This window comes from Leptodactylus fuscus, chromosome 1 (assembly GCF_031893055.1).
Source record: "Leptodactylus fuscus isolate aLepFus1 chromosome 1, aLepFus1.hap2, whole genome shotgun sequence".
NCBI lineage: Eukaryota > Metazoa > Chordata > Amphibia > Anura > Leptodactylidae > Leptodactylus > Leptodactylus fuscus.
The window spans coordinates 175,905,563-175,924,571 of record NC_134265.1 but is presented as its reverse complement, the minus strand read 5'-3'; the positions used below and the strand labels follow the sequence as shown (position 1 = coordinate 175,924,571).

Below are 19,009 nucleotides of genomic sequence, written 5' to 3'. Positions count from 1 at the left end.
CATGTCGAAAAAAGATTTTGTTCCCGTTTGAGAAGTGTCTGCAGGTTGACATTTTCCTTCTATGAAGCAGGTATTTGAATTTTGTACAAACCTGTAATGAGAACTTTACTGAAGACCAGAGGTATTTTTGTGAAGTCTCACAACAAAGGCCATCTCATGTCTTGCTTATTTTCTATACCATAAAAACATAATAAAGATTTGTTCCTTACCTTTCCTCCTGACTGTACATTTCTAGCTATAAGTGTCGTGAGATCACCAGCTTTTCAAAACAAAATGTTTCTGTCACAAGGTGTCTTTCTTACATGTGTCTATGCTTGGCCACCCAGTGGTTGTGATGTGTATTTTAGTCAGTCAGGGGTTTTCCTACTGTATTGAATTTGCATCATAAAGCACTGGAGTCCTTAACCAAATTCAAGATAAGCTAAGAATCTGCATATCCGTAGTTAGTTTGAATCAGAAGCCATTTACGTAGGAGCCATCAATAGCATATAGATAGTTGACAAACAGTTAATGAGTGTCCATCAGAAAGTTCATAGCCATGTAAGAGGGAAAATAGCAATCGAAGTGTTGATCAGGCTACATTCACATCTGTGCTGGAGTCTCCATTGGAGACTTTGCAGTGTCCACGTGAAAATCAGTGGAGGAAAATGTCCACTAGCAGCATGGACTCATTTAGGACCGCAGGTGACTCATTTGTGTATAGTGCTCTTCAGTTCTTTTTTTATTGACAGATTAAGGGCTCATCTACAGCAAGCTCTACTACATGTATCCTAAATTAAAGGGGTATGTAAAAAAGTTAATCTCTAATGCAATCTATAAATATATATAATCAGACAGGTCTATCACAATTCATAATGCAAACCCTTCCGTACCGTAATTAGAATCCCTAAAATGAACACTTCTCTGTTCACCCTCTCACATTATGATGCCGTTTCAGGCTAACTTTTTATGCCCAGGCTCCATCTGCATGTTAAAGGACACAACTGGTGACGGCTCATATAGCTTTATGTTTATGTAATGACAGTAACCTCACAAGTTTTATATACCGTACAGCTTATGGTCATCATGGTGCACCACATAATATTTTGGTAAGTTAGCATTTAGCTCCTCATTTGTTTTTACGCTCTATTTTACTCTACCTACACAGATTTGGTGCTGTACATTACAAAGCAGTGGATTACCATCATCTATAAATAAATCATGTAGCATTACCTTATTCTACCAAAATGTTAGTTATTGGTCCTATACCCACAAATACGTCTAAGCATTGACATTTATTAAAAAAATGTCTGGGCTCCAGGTTCATAACATGTCAGCTTTATTGGTATTGATTAAGAGCCAGGAAAACTAGCTATTACTTGGGTGTTCCAGGCCACAGTAGCCCTTTAGTCATAGTTGTTCTAATAACGTTGACAGTTTATGGATTTGGAGCCTGCCTATGTTGATATACCTTTGACTTTTCGAATCTATTTAACCAGTAACCAAGTGTATATCCACATGACAAAACTTCATGATGTGCCATGTCTGTAGGAGTTGTGTTCTTGGTAATTCCATTTACATATCTGTCTTTTCAAATATTGCTTTACCGTGTCTGCTCATTCTTATTCATGATATTCAATGACGACAGTCTAATACCATTATAATTTTTATGAATCAGTGATATGTGTCAGGGCACCCTGGGAGCTATGAGGCTCTATGCACACAATAGTAAAAAAAGAAAAAAAAAAAAAAAGAAACATGTAATAGATGTTTTTTTTAACATAGGAATCAATGGGTATATACACATGTCCATTTTGTTTAAACTGACCATGAGTAACATCAGTTAAAAAATAAGACATGCTATCTTTGTCCATTTTTCTGACCTGATGGATCCAATACAAGTCTATGGGGTCAGTTTTAACATCCATTTTTTGGGTGATGTATCAGTTTCACTGACATTTAAAATGGATGAGTGGGTTAGGTCAAAAATACAAAGGCATTTATAAAGTAAGTAAAAAGCAATCAAAACTTCAGGCATTCCCCAAAATGATATAAATCAAAAGCACAACTGGCCACATGATAAAATGCCTTATGTAGGCCCATATACAGAAATATAAAAAAAGTTACAAGTGTTGGAGTATGGAGACTCCAAGAAATTTCTTTTTTCTTTTTGTATTTTTTTAAAGGTGTTAAAACCTAACAAAGACTATATCAATTTGGTATTGCCATAATTGCAATGACCACCACAATACAGGTAACAAATAATTTTGGATGTACAAAGAATACCATAAAAACAACACCCATAAGGCTATGTTTACATCTGTGCCAGAATTACCTTTGAAGAAAAATTGGTAAAGGAAAAAAGCCCACTTTTTCTTCCATTGGTTTCAGTTTTAAAATGATGGACATCTGACAGATGCCATTATAGTCAATGAGGTCGATCAGACTTATCGGCATCATTAAAAACTACAAATTGTCCCGGTAAAATTAAGCCCTTTACGGCTCTGTCAACAGAAAAAAAAAATATATATATATGGTTTCTGGAAGAAGGGGAATAAAAAATTTCAATCAAAAAATGGTGGGGCAGGAAAGGGTTAATGTCTCTTTTCCTCATTATATGTGCATGCAGCCTTACTGGAGAGCCACTGATTGGTTACCACTAGTTTGGCGCCCATCCAAAGCTGTTTTGCAGTGACCCTTGCAGAGTGGAAAGGTAATTTTACATGGTGGCCATTCAAATGTTAGTGGTTCTCTGCTCTGTTTCATAGAAAGGTTAGAAATCCCCACCTCTGTGATGTCCATATTTTCTACCAGGGGATACGTGGTGTATGTTAAGAGTCTGTCTTAGTGGTCAACCCTTTTAAAACATTAAATTTAAGCAAATTTAATTAATTTCCTAATATAATTCAGAACCTGACTTATCAAAGCTGGAAGTACTGTTTAACATTTTTGGACAAGGGCATGATAGGTTCTCCATGCATATTCCCTAACAATATATTTAATTATAGGTATGAAATAGCTCTGGGATAGAAGTACCTTATGCACATCCTTGTTGTATCAGGGATGTTTGGGAGGTATGAAATAGCATTTCCCACACTACAGCCTTATTATACCTTGTTTGCATGGCAGATGGTAGCGAACATGTTATTAGTAACCTAAGTCATTCCTACGCTACAATGTAAATCACCAACCAAACAATCCAAGGTAAGTACACAATCCAAAATCACACATTAGAGATTCACCTACAGAATCTGTACATCACTTCCATATTATATTAGATCACACGTCCCACTTTACATTGACAAACAGTACTGTCTGTATGCTGTTGCGACATGTTTCCTCCCTGTTAAAACTATATTGTTGATGATCTGCTGCTGGTTTTATAATTCCCCTTAAGACACCAAGTAACATTAGATAAGGTAACCATATACTCTACTTTTTCACAGTGCGGAGCCAATGAAAGAAGTAGGAATGGTTTTGTGAATGCACTCATTGTACACTGTCTCTTCATATTCCAGCTTCCAAATGACAGTCATATGCCACCAGCTGCAGGAGGCATTCCAAGTATGTCAATCGCTCTAATGTAGCATCTGAGCACAGGGAAGCTGAGACTTAACCCACTCTGTGCTGCAGTACATGCCATAACTCAGACTTGGAATTATCACCTTGATCACAGCATTAAGCCCTTCCTGCTTAAAATCTACTTTGTCCCAATTAAAATACATGGTAAAACAAAACGCTGCCTTTTTTCTGTTTTACGTATTTCCCTCAAATTGATTTATAATATTGGATTGAAATAGACAAATTTGCTCAATAAGATTTTCCCTGATAGCCTGTAGAATAAGCATCAATAATTGTGCACAATACCAAGAGATAAGTAGATAAGTAGTGAAAATGTACTGCTCAAGGACTATGAGCTATCCCTGTTATAAGAGCTCACTGCTGTTAGTCTGTTACATATACAGTAGATGGATGCTGATATACAGTACATGTCTTAACATACCTGTTGTGTTTTGTGCATTGTATAGCGGCTGTGCTTTGTATTGCAACTAAGCCCCGTTCACTTCAGTAAGTGCTACAGCCTCTTCCCGATGCTAAGGGTCACCTAGTACAGCAGCAATTCAGTCCCATTCAAGTCAATAAGAATGAGCTGCATAAGCACAGACAGCCATTATAGGGTGTCGGACCTCCACCAATCACATTTTGATGACTTCTCCTACGGATAGGTCATCAAAATGTAAGTTTTGGAAAACCCCCTTGAAAGTGATTGCAATGAAAAATTCACTTTAAGGCTTATATATGAATTAGACATCTGTCCTGGAAAATGTCACTTGGCCACCCACCGCACTCTAAGTACTGTAATTCCTAAAGAAACACTCATTTTACCACAGAGACCTTAAAGCAAGTTCAACACTGAATACTAGTTCACTTTTTCCACATAGATATTATCTATAACACAAAAATATGCAAAAATATTCATTACTTATCTTGGGCTGATCCTGAATCACAGCATTCCTTTTAACACATTATCATGACTGTCTTCATAACGTTTCAGATACTACTATCAAATGTTCCAGTATTATCTGCTTATTCACTGGAGCTTAACTACCATTTTCTCTGGTTCAGGACTGGACACATTTTTGAGTTTTTTTTGCAGTGGAGAACAGACCTGAGTCCTTTAGGACCGAGCAGCTCATACAGTTCCCGGACACCATGGTAGCTGTCATAGTGCCCTGGTTCTGCAGCTGCGCATTTCAGGATTAAGAGTAGACCCCGCTCAGACGTATATAGTCTATGAGTTTGCCTCTGGCTCCTATGCAGACCTATGTGTCTCTTGTAGAGGAACGTTATGGGAGAGAATGATGGCAGGATAAGACTACAGAGTTTCTTTGTAGTAAAAAGAGAACTAGTGAGTTTTCCTGAAATGCCTGTGTTAGTAAATACTTATAGTCCCCATACAATAATAATTTTGGAGTATCTTTTCTTAAAAATCTGTATTGTACTATTGCTGGGTTATTCTGGATGTTACCACTTGGGGGTGTATCCATACACATCCTGACACTAATCAATTAGTGTTGGCAGCAACAGATAGCATAAAGACACACCCCTTTGACAAGGAAAATGGTAACTCCCAGATGTCCTATTATTACTTAATTTCTATGAGGAATAACAGGGGACCACAAGAAAAAAAGCTCCAGTAGTGTTATTTCCTGAGGAGTAGTTACTAAAACTGATATGTCAAGAGAGCTAGAAGATCTTAAGATGGTAGGGAGACACTACCAGAATGTATGTTGTTCTTGTGTACCTCTATCATGAATGCCTCAAATGCAGTCTTATAAGATAAGATAAGATAATCCTTTAATAGTCCCACAGTGGGGAAATTTCAGTATGTTACAGCAGCATAGTAATACAGATACAGGATAATACACAGTAATATATTACAGAAGTACACACACATAAGCTGAGAAGAGAAGATATACTAGGAGTCCATAGCAGCTAAGGAACAGAAGAAGAAAGAGGGAAGACTTCATAGTCATAATCATTAGTTTTCTGTGCGGAGTGTCTTCGCTTGGACTGATGTAGATTATATGGGGTCAAAGGGCAGATACTATAAGTGTGCTACAGATAAATTGTAATCTTTATGTACTAACAATTTAAAGGGAGTGTGTCATTGGGAAATTGGGATATTGACCCAGCCATGGTGTATTTTAAGGGACATCATGCTTAGCACCATCATACCCTTAGTCCAATAAATACATTATTTGGGGTTGGCCACATTCAGAATAATATTGAGAGACAAATGTTATTGTTTGCATAATAAAAAGATATACAATTTAGCAATATAGTTCCTGTACCAACCTCTCACGGTTTTCTAGAGCTCTGCTTGCTGTCATTCATTCTGTTACTTCTAATGTTTAAAAGTCTAACCATGATCATGTGATGTACAGTTCATGGTCATGTGATGAGCACACAGGTGCACAGCTCGTTACCAGGCAGATGTCTGATTACTGTGCTGTTCCTATAACGAGCTGTGCCCCTGTGTGCTCATTACATGACCATGGACTGTATATCACATGACCATAGACTATACATCACATGACCACGGTCAGACTTTTATCCACTAAAGGTAACAGTATGAATGACGGCACGCACAGATCTAGAAAACTGTGAGGAATTGATAAAGAAAGTATATTGGAAAATTGTACAAATTTTTATTATACATACAATAACATTTGTCTCTCAATATTGGTCTGAAACTGGCCAACCCTTTTATAAAGCTGTTTATACAAATATGCAAATGAGGCAAACTACAATTGGCATGCCAGAGTTCGAGGTTTTCAAAACCCGAATACTGAGCTCTTTGAGACTCTGATATGCCTTTGCACTTGTACCTCATTTACATATTCATATACACTGCTTTTTCAAGGAAACCGTGCAGCATAGTACTATCTAAAGCTATGACGGTGCTCAGCATAATGTCTCCTACAATGCTCCGTGGCTGGTGTAATATGAAGATTCCTGATGACAGGCTCCCCACATCTCTTTAAGGTGTCAAAATGTAATTTTAACCATCTTAAATCCTATAAGGTTTGGATTCTTTATTTTATTCTATTGGGTGACATCGTAATATACAGTATATAAATTTAAAGTCATTTGTAGTTTTTCTCCTTACTGTCACGTAAATAGGTTACTTGTGCCATAGAGGAAGTGGAAGAAATTCCCTCTAACATGTCTGGCATCTGGAGTAGCCTTCAACACATTTCCAACCACATGATTTGTGATACTTTGAAGGTGCAAAAGCAGCACAGATGTACTGCAGCGTCTGAGATCATTAAAGAAAAGGAATTTACTCTATAATCCTGTGCATATTTCCCAAATTTTTACACCTGCCATATGTAGTACTGTATAACATCCGCTTGAGCAAAAAAGTAATTGTGGTATCAATATGTTCCCTCTTTCACCTAAGCTAAAATCATTGCTATTTGGAGCACTGAAATGATCCCAGGTAGCAAAAAGATTAAACAACATAAAGAAATGGAAGGCAATGGAACAGTAGAATATTAGCAGGAATGATAAAAAGCAAAAGGAAAAGCTCAACATTGTGATCACATGATATATAGCATTATGTCTAAGGACTGTTCATAGCTCATTAACACGACAAGACTGCTAAGGCTTCAGAGTGTATGGAGGTGTCAGATGTGGAAACACCGGGAAATATCAGCATGGGAAAGAATCAGTATTGCCAGTAAACTCTCATTCATTAGAGCACTTGGCACTCACTTCCTCACTAGTGCAGGCTGCCTACTTGTGACAGTATGCTGTGTGATATATTCCCTAGTTGCAGGATTCTGAGACTTTCCCATATGTGACAGACAAAAAAGAGCAACCTGAATATATAACAGTTAAAAAGGGCAAAAACACTAAGACTAATATCAGTATATGAGCATATGTGCATATGACATACTACAATATTTTTCATTTCTCTTTAGCGTTGCATTCATTGGTGCTGACACTAATATGTCATTTACCCAGAATTTTTATTATACCTCATAGCATTCTGACATTTCGTTATAAGTTAGCATAAAAAAAAAAAACAGCTTGCAGGTCTGTTGTACTACTGGAACAGAGTTTGTTGCAAGTAAAAACCTTCACCATGGCCATGGGTTGCTTTCGTAAGATGGTTCTGTGATTCATTTTTGTGAGGAGAAAATCACAGTATATCATTTTAGTACACCTGATTGTTTGGACACTTCTACTATCTCTATCTATCTATCTATCTATCTCTCTATCATTTATCTATCATCTAGCTATCTCTCTATCTAATCTATCTATCTATCTCTCTATCTATCTCTCTATCATTTATCTATCATCTAGCTATCTCTCTATCTACTCTATCTATCTATCTATCTCTATCATCTATCTATCTATCTCATATCTATCTATCTATCTATCTATCTATCTATCTATCTATCTATCTCTCTATCATCTATCTAGCTAGCTATCATCTATCTATCTATCATCTATCTCTCTATCTACTGTATCTATCTAACAACTATCTATCTCTCTATCTCCTATATCCTCTATCTATCTATCTATCTATCTATCTATCTATCTATCAACTATCTATTTCCTATCTCTCTATCTACTGTATCTATCTATCTATCTATCCATCTATCTATCTATCTATCTATCTATCTATCAACTATCTATCTCTCTATCATCTATCTCTCTCTATCTATTATCTATCTATCCATCTATCTATTATCTATCTCTCTATTCAGCTGCCTTTCTACCTTTTATTTATCCTTCTTTATCAATAAGTGTGTATGGAAAATAATGACCTCACTTTGCAACCAACCCCTTAGAAGCTGGCCACAGTGAATAGCTGCAATATTCTCCAGCATACTTGCTTGTAAATAATGCAGATCACTTTAGTGTCCTAAGAATAATGGCCACTAAACACCGTCGTTTTTTCACTATGATTCATTAGGAAAAAAAATTAACTATTTGCATTCGATACAGCCAACCTCGATGCAGAAGAAGCAGAAATGTGCCTTGTTATGTTAAATAAAATGAGGCAAGACACAAGACAGGCTAACACGAAGCTTGCGATTGCTTGGGTTGCAGTTGACGCCAGGATTATATCATGTCGGACAAGCTGTTCTCCTATAATCAGCCCCATGGTGTCACAGTGACCTGGCAAGCAGAGAAAAGCTTTTGCTGGCGCTTGGGGTTTGGCAGTCCTTTCCTTGCTATGGTCCACAAAAGTTCAACCCGTAAACTACTAAGAGATTCCCCTGCCGGCATGTTATCAGTTATACAGGGTTCTCCTTGGCATACAAGCAAATAGACAAGACCAAGGCAATAGGAAATTCTGTCCTGGACAAACATGGAAAAACTGATTAACTCTGGACATACCCATTATATCCACTTTCACATACCCAGATGTAGTAGAGTTGAGTTTGTCATTTCACAGTTCTGAGCTGCATTGTTTGATGATTATGACAGATCTCTGAGGTAAAAATCAAGAAGGCAGTCCTGTGTAACACAGTGTTCTGCAAAATCATATGTTATGGTATTAACCTGCAGCCTGGGACACTGTACAAAGAAATAGCATAGTTATTGTATAAATTCCCATTGAATGGAATACCATACTGAATAGAGTTAATATTGTATAGTACAAAGGTAGAATAAAAAACAGTACCATAGTCCATCCCATTGGGTTGTATACTATATCTACATCCTCATCACATTGACTGAGGTTCTGGAAAGAAATAAGTAAACTGTACCAGAGAAATAATCTGGCTTGTTTAGAGCGCACATTACTGCTATACTGTGAATCTGACATATTGTTGCATAAACAACTTCTCAATCTTTATGGCTGTCCTACACATCACTTAGACGAGACGCTAAATGGCATTGGTAAAGATATGGCTAGATTAAAACCAGTAAGGAAACTCCTGGACCCCATCGATGTATAGGCTTAGCTGAGTAACCTTTAACATGGTTTGCATTTCAGTATATTAAGCCAATAAAATATATTGTAAGTCAGATATTCTTGGCTTTTTACTTTCAACTTTTCCACCACCAGGACCTGCGCCTGCTATACTGCACTTCTTCTGAAGCCCTGACGTAATATGATGCCTAGGAAATGCGCTTATTTCATAAACATGGATAGCAGCAACATTTGTAGACACATCAGATTACTTAAACTTCCTGTCAAAAAGCTAGAAAGTCATAAAAAGCCAAAAAGAAAACAAACAGCACGTGCAAACCAGTTTAATGGAGTGGTGGAGATAGTTTGTTTAGCTTGAAAGGAAGCTGATGTAATATAATGCCTTTATGACAAGTTCTTGTAAAACCAATAGAGGGGCATGGTGTTGAACTTAACTCTTCTGTTGAGAAATATGGGCAAAATGGACAATCGCACTGATACGATTGCAGATTCAGATGTTTATACCCTGAGTATAAATATATACAAATGCCTCGTATTAACAGATCAGTGGTGTGGAAATAGAACTTTCCACCCTAACAGCTTCTATGGTAGAGTCCTGGTATACAGGAGGTTAAGTCAAAGGATTCCTATATTGCGAATACAACAGCAGAATGTACTGTTCCTTTTAGTCTAATTTCCATAATTTTATATAGGTTTTATTAGATATATTAACACTGATTTTCAGTCCCTAAGGCATTTTCTTTTAACACTAGAACATATTCCATGGTTCACTAACAAATCACTATGTCTCTCTCTCTGTCCCTGTGCCAGAAAATACATGAAGACATAGCACAGTGTAGCCAAGCCAGAACAGCGACTTAAAAAATGAAGTCACAGCAGTGCTAAAATATTAACTTTATGTTAAAGATCATGACTTATATTGTATCTTTTCCATTTACATCTAGTGTTTTACACTGGCATGGGGTCATATTGGCACTGCTTTTGCTTGGCACAAAATCATTATCTATTTCTACTTCATTTCGCTCTCTATAAGTATGAAATGCAAAGTAAATTTGTTGGCATTGAATACTTCTATATTTCATTGGCTTAACTCCATTTCTTTGCTCAGATGACATTCTTACTAAGATGACACGTCTTATTTATTGACTCCACGTTCCGCAGGTAAATTCACACAAGAAGCTTGCACACGTATGTAATGAATTGAGGCCTTGCTGTGAGTATGGATAGATCTCTGAAAATATTACGTGTGGTAAAACGAAGCTGATAAACTGTATATATATGTATGACTACATGAAAAGTCATAGAGCAACAAGTAGGCCTCTGCACTAGCTCACATATACTTATACAACTTCTTTATGTGTTTAGAAAAAAATCCATCAAGTACGGAACCTTCTACTATTATAAATGAGTACAAGTTAGAAGTTTACGATTAAACTTCTATAGGCGCGGGCAATTGATTTGAACATATAATGCTAACGCAATAGAAATCCACGGGAAACGTCTCGGTGTACCATTAAAATTATATAATTGTTCGTACTAAGCAGCAGGTAAAGAACATGTTGACCAGAAGTCATCACGTCTCTTGGGTAACAATAAGTAACGCACCTCTAAGATCAAATGAAAACTAATCTTGTACCTATTAATAACACACATTCTCATGTCTACCAGTTCCAAAACTCTTCTTTGTATAATTGTCAATGTGAAGGCAAAGGTGTGTTTGTCCTTAGATATGCAATGCACAACACATTACATACACAAGGCACATCCTAAAGCTTGACTCTTGTGATATCATCACTATGTATATAAAGATACACAGCTCTTCTACATGTAGTAAAGTAAAGTGGTTAGGTCAGGGATCATTTATGTGCTAAAGATAGTAAACAACAGACTACTTGACCAGATGACTAGTAACCCACTCCAGTCAACAATTCTCAAAATAAAATTTAAAGTAAGGACATATGACTACATGGACAAGGATTAAGCAGATACACTATATCTTCTTGACCTGTGATGGAAATAAACAGAACTTACACAATGTAAGATGTCGAAATGACCCATATACAAAAGCAACAATTTAGCTGAAATTTCTTGAAAAGAGATAGATAAGAAAACAAAAGCAAACAGCAAATTTACACATAACAGGATAGTTAAAAAAAAAAAAAAGTAATGGATGGGCAAATGAAAATATTCTGAATAAGTGAATAGACACAATGGCAAATTAAACACAATGATATATACAATACTGCTCCTCAGTATTTAACCATAAACCCTACTATCCATAACTAAAAGTACCCCTATTCCTAGCTATAACTGAACTGCAAAGTTCATGTTCTCATAGATCTGGGCTACCTACATCATAGTAATGATCTCCTATATAGGACAAGTAGGTGGCTTCAGTGCTGAAGAACAGTCTAGTAAGATATAAATAGCATTAGTGGTGCAGAATGGACCAGAATACACATTCATTAGTCACTAGTAGATGGACCATCATAAGAACTTCAAGAAATGTGTATGTATTGTATGGTAAGGAAAGTGTGAGCGACACAGAGGACAGGGACCTGTGTTCCAGACTGCAATCTATGTACAGCGCTATGGAATATGCTGGTGCTCTGTAGTTAACATGAGTGAATTAATGAAACATATGAAATGCCATATCAAAACAACCAGTTCAGCTTATACAGGTCTGATAAATAAATGACACAGAATTTAAGTGAACAAAAACACATTTGATAATGTTTTAACCCTATTATGATGCCATACACTAATACTCTACAGTCACAAACTGCAGCTGCAATAGGTATAAAGATAACAGAATAGGAACTAGTGTACAAAATGCCAGACACTGCTGTACCTGTCTAGTAAAAGTTGGAAAAAATGAAATTTTTATAGATGAAATCTATTATATAGCAGCACATTTGCATATGAGTCTTAGCAGCACGCTAACTACATGTCAGATCGCTGTCTCATGCTCAGTGTGGGCTACCTGAAATGCTACGTCTAGTGGCAGCATAGTAATTTAATGACATTAGAAAAATTGCCTTTATCTTTCAATAGGAATAGGAAATGCACACACATGTAATTCCTATAATCTCAAAGGTGATTTTAATTAGAAAACAGTAGATTCTGTAACATCCATCGTAATGGAGCTCATATTTTTACCTAATGTTCACCTTATGCGTAACTGAAAACAGTAACATTAACGGTTATGGTATTCCATCTGCAGATCATGTCACTGGAACATATGCTCAGTGTGTTGCCATTTACCTGCTCTAATTTGTATATACAGGAAAATACAGTATTTCAGTCACGGCAATGTACAAACGCTTCAGAATGGGATAGTAGAAATACCAGAATAGATTGATTTGAATTAATCCTTATAAACTAGAATGCCACAAGTTGTTAAGTGTGCTAGGACGAAATACGTACAGGTCGTAAAATGGTCATTTGGGGTGTTTTACTAGTACACGGGGAAATTTGGAAAACTGAAATCAAGAAAAATTATGATAATGTGGAAAAATGTAACATTAAGTTGGCTGGCATAGAAAAAGGTAAACGCTGACAGAAATGTAACTACATAAATACCATGTAGATGATATTGATAAAAGACAAATTAAATTCATGCACAGTTAAAAACGACTAAAAAGTGTTCATGGTGGAACACATAGCCTGGGAGACTATCAGCGTTGAATAAATCCATAAACATTGCTGTATAATGTATGTTTTTTCCCTTATGTAAAAAGCAACATTTAGTGATAGCTAACACCTTGATTTGGAAACGTGGTGTCATTTATAATCATATTAGCCTGAATTTATATAACAATACATACTTGTGTTTTTCTTATGTCAAATATGTGGTTGTTGACTTTAATGTAATGCAGGATGTTTTTAAACATATACTAGGCAGAAGGAGGTTTCCTCATTTTTAACCTTCTCTTTGCTGAATGCACCTGTATCACATAGCAGAACGGCTCTGGCCATGGGTTGATATGCTGTATAAGTATGCGGCACAAGTCAGAAGTAGGCCAGATAATGCAGTACTGGTTGCAATTCAATACAGCAAGGAAAGGGTTACTACAATATATCATTGTTAATTATGTGAATTGAAATTTATAGCGTTACCAGTTTAGGTCACATTCTTATAATGCAGTACACTAATGTAACCACACTTGTTAAAGTCTAATGCTATACACGAAGATATATATATATATATATATATATATATATATATATATATATATATTCAGTACGCTCCCTAGTTATCTATTTTTTATATCTGTTTCATACATATCTATTTATCAATGTCATATCTCTATCTAGATATCTACATATTTTATATCCATCTAATATATTTGTTCTGAAATAAGTTTTTCTTTGACAGCATAAAATAGGATAAATTAGTGATACCAATAGAGTAGTAGAAAGGATATGTCCTAGCTGTAACCCAACCTTATCAACTTCACTAACTGACAATTAACCAATGAAAAATTTATAAAATTCAAAAAATGTAATGAATTAATTTACTGGATTTTTTGTACAATGTAAAAGGTGTTCATGTAAGTAAGTATATTTTTTAAAAGGAACAGAACGTACTAAAAAATAGAGGAAATTATTATTTATTTTAGAAGTGTAGAAAAATGTGTTCAAATTATTCGAAGTCTTTTCCTGGCTGTTCTTATTTTTAATTTTTTTTCACCTCTCTACATTATATCTCAAGTCTAGTTTCTGCATCTTTCAGTCTCTCTTCTGTTATTTGCCCCTGCATATTTGTACCAGATGAAGGCAAGAAAGGTTGGGGTGACCAAGCATAAGTCAGGGCTGGACATGCAGGCAGTTTCTGGTCATTCTCTACTTGTCATCGATCAAAGTGACCCCAAACAATCGCCTTCAAACACAGTTCACAAAATGCCCTTTTAGGTTATCAGTTATTTTGGTGCTGAAAAATGTGACTGCATTGAAGAAAATGATGAGTTGGAATACTTTAAAGATGTTTTGTGGTCTTGTCTATGGGAAAGAGATTGAAAGGCCCATATAAATATGTTCTTGATTTATATTTTACTTTCTAAAAATAAAAACAATAAAATTCAATGTTACAAAGAGACATTAATTGATAGTAGTTTAGTGTGAGTTTTTTATATATGGAAGAAAAAATGGTTAAAAATAGAACAGGAGAGTAATGGAAGTTAAACAGATGTTAATTTTGTGGCTGAATTACAGATTTTTAACATATTTTTGTTTGCCTATGCATCATTTTGTACATTACTACATTAGCTAGTATAAAACTAAATCTCACCGAACCTGTAGAGTGAAGAATCATTTACAACTGCTTCTGCATCACACAAGCACCTGAAGTAAAACTGCTATTTTTCACTCCACTTTTTTGGTATTACCAGATGGGACCTTTGAATTATGTACGATATTTATTTTCTTGACAATGAATCAAGCTAATCTGTAAATTCCTTTGCAGCCAATTCATTTGCTATAGCTGACATGTGAATTCTGGAGGATACACCTGATGGAATGCAGATAAGTATTAAGGTTCCTTAAGTCCGCTGTTTTTTTAAACAGGTTGACAACACAGGCAAAAATGTAATTTTTTTATATAAAACAAAAAAAAAATCATAACTTTCAAACTATCTAAAAATCCAAATGAATTTTTTGAAACAACTTAATTTTGAAGATGTCTAAAAACCATTATTAATTTGTGTCTGTATTTCTAAAAGGATTTTTCTCTAGTGTTTCGTTAATTAAAAACAACAACAAAGAAATTGCTTATACACGTGTCTAGCATTAGTTCACATTATCTGTGTATACTGCCAAAATACAAGTAGCAAACTATTAAACCCATAATAAAACTTGTCCCAATTCTCTCAGCTTTTTAATCTCCAAGACCGGAACAAATTTAAGAAGACTTATCATCCTCTCATCCCACCACAATCTCTTTCAGGTTTTTCCCCAGATGTTTTTCAGCACCGCTGATATTGCCTTTTTATTTTATTGTATCTGTTTTGTATTTTTTATTAAATCCAACCAAGCGATTGTACACACTGGCCACTGACTCAATTTTCATTTATTGTCTATTGATCAGTATATGGATGCAATTAATTAGCTGAATGTTTGACGTACTGTACTATCCCTCTTCAGAAGACCCCTATGTAACCCTAAGTAACCTAGAATATACATTACATGTCTTAATAGCATTTTCTACCTTTATTGATATATTGATAAACTATTTTCTTACAGGGAATGATCCAAGCAAATGCAGATATCTATGACTAATATAATACAACTATTATACCTAAATAGTAAGTATGTGACTCTATTAACGCACGTCTATGTGTGTGTGATGGAAGTTGAACAGGTACGGCCATAGTGCTGTTTATCTGAGTTTGTTCTGCATCGTGATGCATTACCTTTAAGTTTTCTGGACCTATTTAGGAATTGCTCTCTCTGTCCAGGTTCAAGTTCGTTAGAGATTGATATCAGCTCACTGTATTATCAGTAGTAATCAGGGTCCCTCTACAGGAGATACCAAAATATGCCTTGCTAAAAAATGTGCATTAGACAGCTATTGAGTCTTTAGGACCTACATTTTTGAAGGGGTTAATGTTTTCTTGCCCTGCGTCAATTTTATCTCATTTTAAAAAAGATATCTGATCTGTTATGTTTTTACACCATTTAGCCGTCAATATACAATGAAAGAGTGAAACATCTGATCACTGAATATTTGAAAAGTTTTCCATATGACAGTCACGTTTATTTTAAATAAAATTGTAGTATTTTAGATTTGATACTATTAAGAAAAGTAAGGTAAGAGAGTCGTCATGTATAAAGTAATTCTTTGATGCGTCAAAGTTAACTTTATTTACTTAAACCCACACTTAGATGGGGGTTAGAAGTTGCAGCCGTCAGCCTGCGTATCACCATGTGCATGGTACAGAGACACCGGCTTGTGTGATTAATTATCAGTTGTTACTGGCCTCGCAATAACATTTCAGCTTTCCCGTCAATAGCAGCATACCAAGATGCCTTTAAGGCGGCCCCCAGTGCAGGAAAGGCTCTGGGGAGGACGCCAAGACACGGCCTTGCAGTGTGAGTGAGAGAAGCAGGGGGAGAAAAAGTGATTATGTATATGTGGTGAAGAATGTAGGAGTCTTTGGCTGGAAATGGGTTAACAGAAAAAGTAAATGTGAACAATAAGATGAACAGACGACGCAAGGGAAGAAAGGAATGATGAAAAAACAAAGTGAAAAAGAAATATTAAAAGAGCAGCTTAACTGGCTGAGCTATCAACCATCCGCTCTGAGCCTTGAGCAGTTTAAACAACGCAGCAGTTCAGCTCATCTGAGTACTGGGGGAAGCTGTGCTCAACCACATGAAGTCAATTAAGATCCTAGGAGAGGGGCCCCTCAAATTTCTATCACTGCGAAATCAGTGAAAGGAAGAAGGAAAGAGTGGATGTGGTTTTAATTCCACTTTTGATTACTTTCGCAGAAAGGATGCTACGGGCTAATTGTTTTGCATTGCCTCTAAATTTCATTTGCTTTTTCACTTCCCCCTTCCTCTACTAGTCTATAAAGGCACCAATAGTAAGTAACTGCTTTTTCAGGTAGCATTTCATTCATAAGTAAGCCTTGTGTTTTTCCTAATAACTGTATGTATGAAGAGAGACACAGGTAAACTAGTAAGAGAAACACCAACATCCCACATCCTGATTGAACTGAAAAGTGAGATAGATGACTAAATATTCATATACACTATAAAGACATCAGAAGTACATTATTAGCTTTAAGATTAAAATTCCATTTTGCAAGCAAAGAAGGAAAAATAAGGGGGTACTCACCTGTTGGGACATTCTGAAGAGAAGATTGGCATCACAGTTCTGCCATGCCCCCATGTACCCAGGCTCGCTTGCCGGTGTCCTCGTTCCGAACTGCATGGAGTTGTCAGGGCAAGAGTCTCTGAATGCCCGGTCTCTCACCCTCCTGTCTCGCTGTCTGTCTCTCTGTATGTCTCTTTCTCTCACATCCACTTCTGCTTCTTCTAACTGAAAAGTGAAGGTGGATTTTTGAGCCTCTTGGCATTCAGTAGCACAAGTGTGGAGTAGTTACAGAGCTGCATGTAGGCTGCATTTCATTTAGGGAAAGAGAGTAAAAAGGGTAGGAGAAGATGAGGAAGGGGGTGGGTGGGAGGTGAAGTAGCAAGGAGGGATGTGCTGCTGATGGTGGGGGGGTGAGAGATGCAAAGCTTATTTTGCACCTTCCTCACAGATACCCCTATCATTTATGCATGGATTGTGACTCCCCAAGGCTCCTCTTTGCTCAGTCTAACAGCTGCTTGTCAGGTGTGCATGTAGCACTAAAAGAGAAAAAAAATTGCCTGAGACTAAGGAACAGCTTTAAGGATGTCACCGGTTAGAGGAGCAGAGAGTCAACTGCACTGTTCCACTGTCAGGCACCAAATGACATCCTGCACTAACCTCTCTCAGCCTACAGATACCCATATACACATAGACACGCGCAGGCACACACACACGCAGTCACTGATCACAGGCAGTTGGGAGGGAAAGGGCTCTGGCCCTTTCTTGCAGCCTTTCTTGTTTTATCTCCTGCTTTTCTTCAATAATCTGTCAACTTAAGAATGCCACATTTGACACTTGTCAGTGCCACACTAGTCTTCTTTGTACTTTACTGTTTTCTTTTATTATTTCTTTCAGCCCCTGCTGTAAAAAAATGAAATTGAAAAAAAAATATAGTGACTTGCCAATAAACAATGGAGAAAATATTCCACTGATTTAGCGAGCGCCAAGTTGTCAATACAAAAGAATTATATGCAGACTAAATAATAAACAGTAATACGTACAACAGATTTTTTTTTTTTTTTGGAAGATGTATAGAGTGCAAATGTGTTCAATTAAATTTCACACTTTCATGATAGTAAAAGACTTAACCGCCTAATAAAACAGATGTAAATAATAATTTACGTCAAAACAATACCTCTAAACAGCAAAGCAAAATAAAACGCCATCCAAATGAACACGGTACTACGAGAAGAATTGTGAAACCTGCGTAGTGGAAGCATTGCCAGCACTGAAGGGGTTAAACTCTGACCCCAACGATACCTTTGGCCTGTCAGTGCCCCAGACATCACAGTGTTAAACAACAGCACTGGTCATCTCCTCTAAAAGTTCCCTCAAAAAGAGAGTCAAAGTAGATTTGTCTCCTAATAAAACATCCAGACAGGCAGTAGGACAAATGGACAGAAAAACAGCACTTTCCCCCCATCTTGGACATAACAATAAAGCTAGCATCTACAGTCTGTAAAACAAACAAAGACAGCAGCAAAGAGCTTGTGTGACTGCCCGGTGTCATTAGTACACAATGAGGAGAGATGAGAAAAGCTACACTGTGTTGACACAAATGTGCCTCGCTCTCCCCATCCCACAGCTCTTGAAAGCTTTTCTGTTAAACTTTCCTCTAGTTCACCACCATTAGGCGCACACACAAACAACGAGAAGACTTGGCACAAGCAGTTGTCATAGAGCAATATGACAACTAGAGACCAGGGCACTAGTAA

At 36.6% G+C, this 19,009-nt stretch overlaps 1 protein-coding gene across 2 annotated transcripts in view; it reads right to left on the bottom strand.

The window, feature by feature from the left end:
• The window catches only part of BNC2 (basonuclin zinc finger protein 2), a 464,979-nt gene that overhangs the window by 221,785 nt on the left and 224,185 nt on the right, over nt 1-19,009 (bottom strand). For both annotated transcript variants that reach the window (XM_075279932.1, XM_075279948.1), the window contains exon 3: nt 17,277-17,480. In XM_075279932.1, the coding sequence (XP_075136033.1) occupies nt 17,277-17,480 (204 nt within the window). The remainder of the gene's footprint in view (nt 1-17,276; nt 17,481-19,009) is intronic.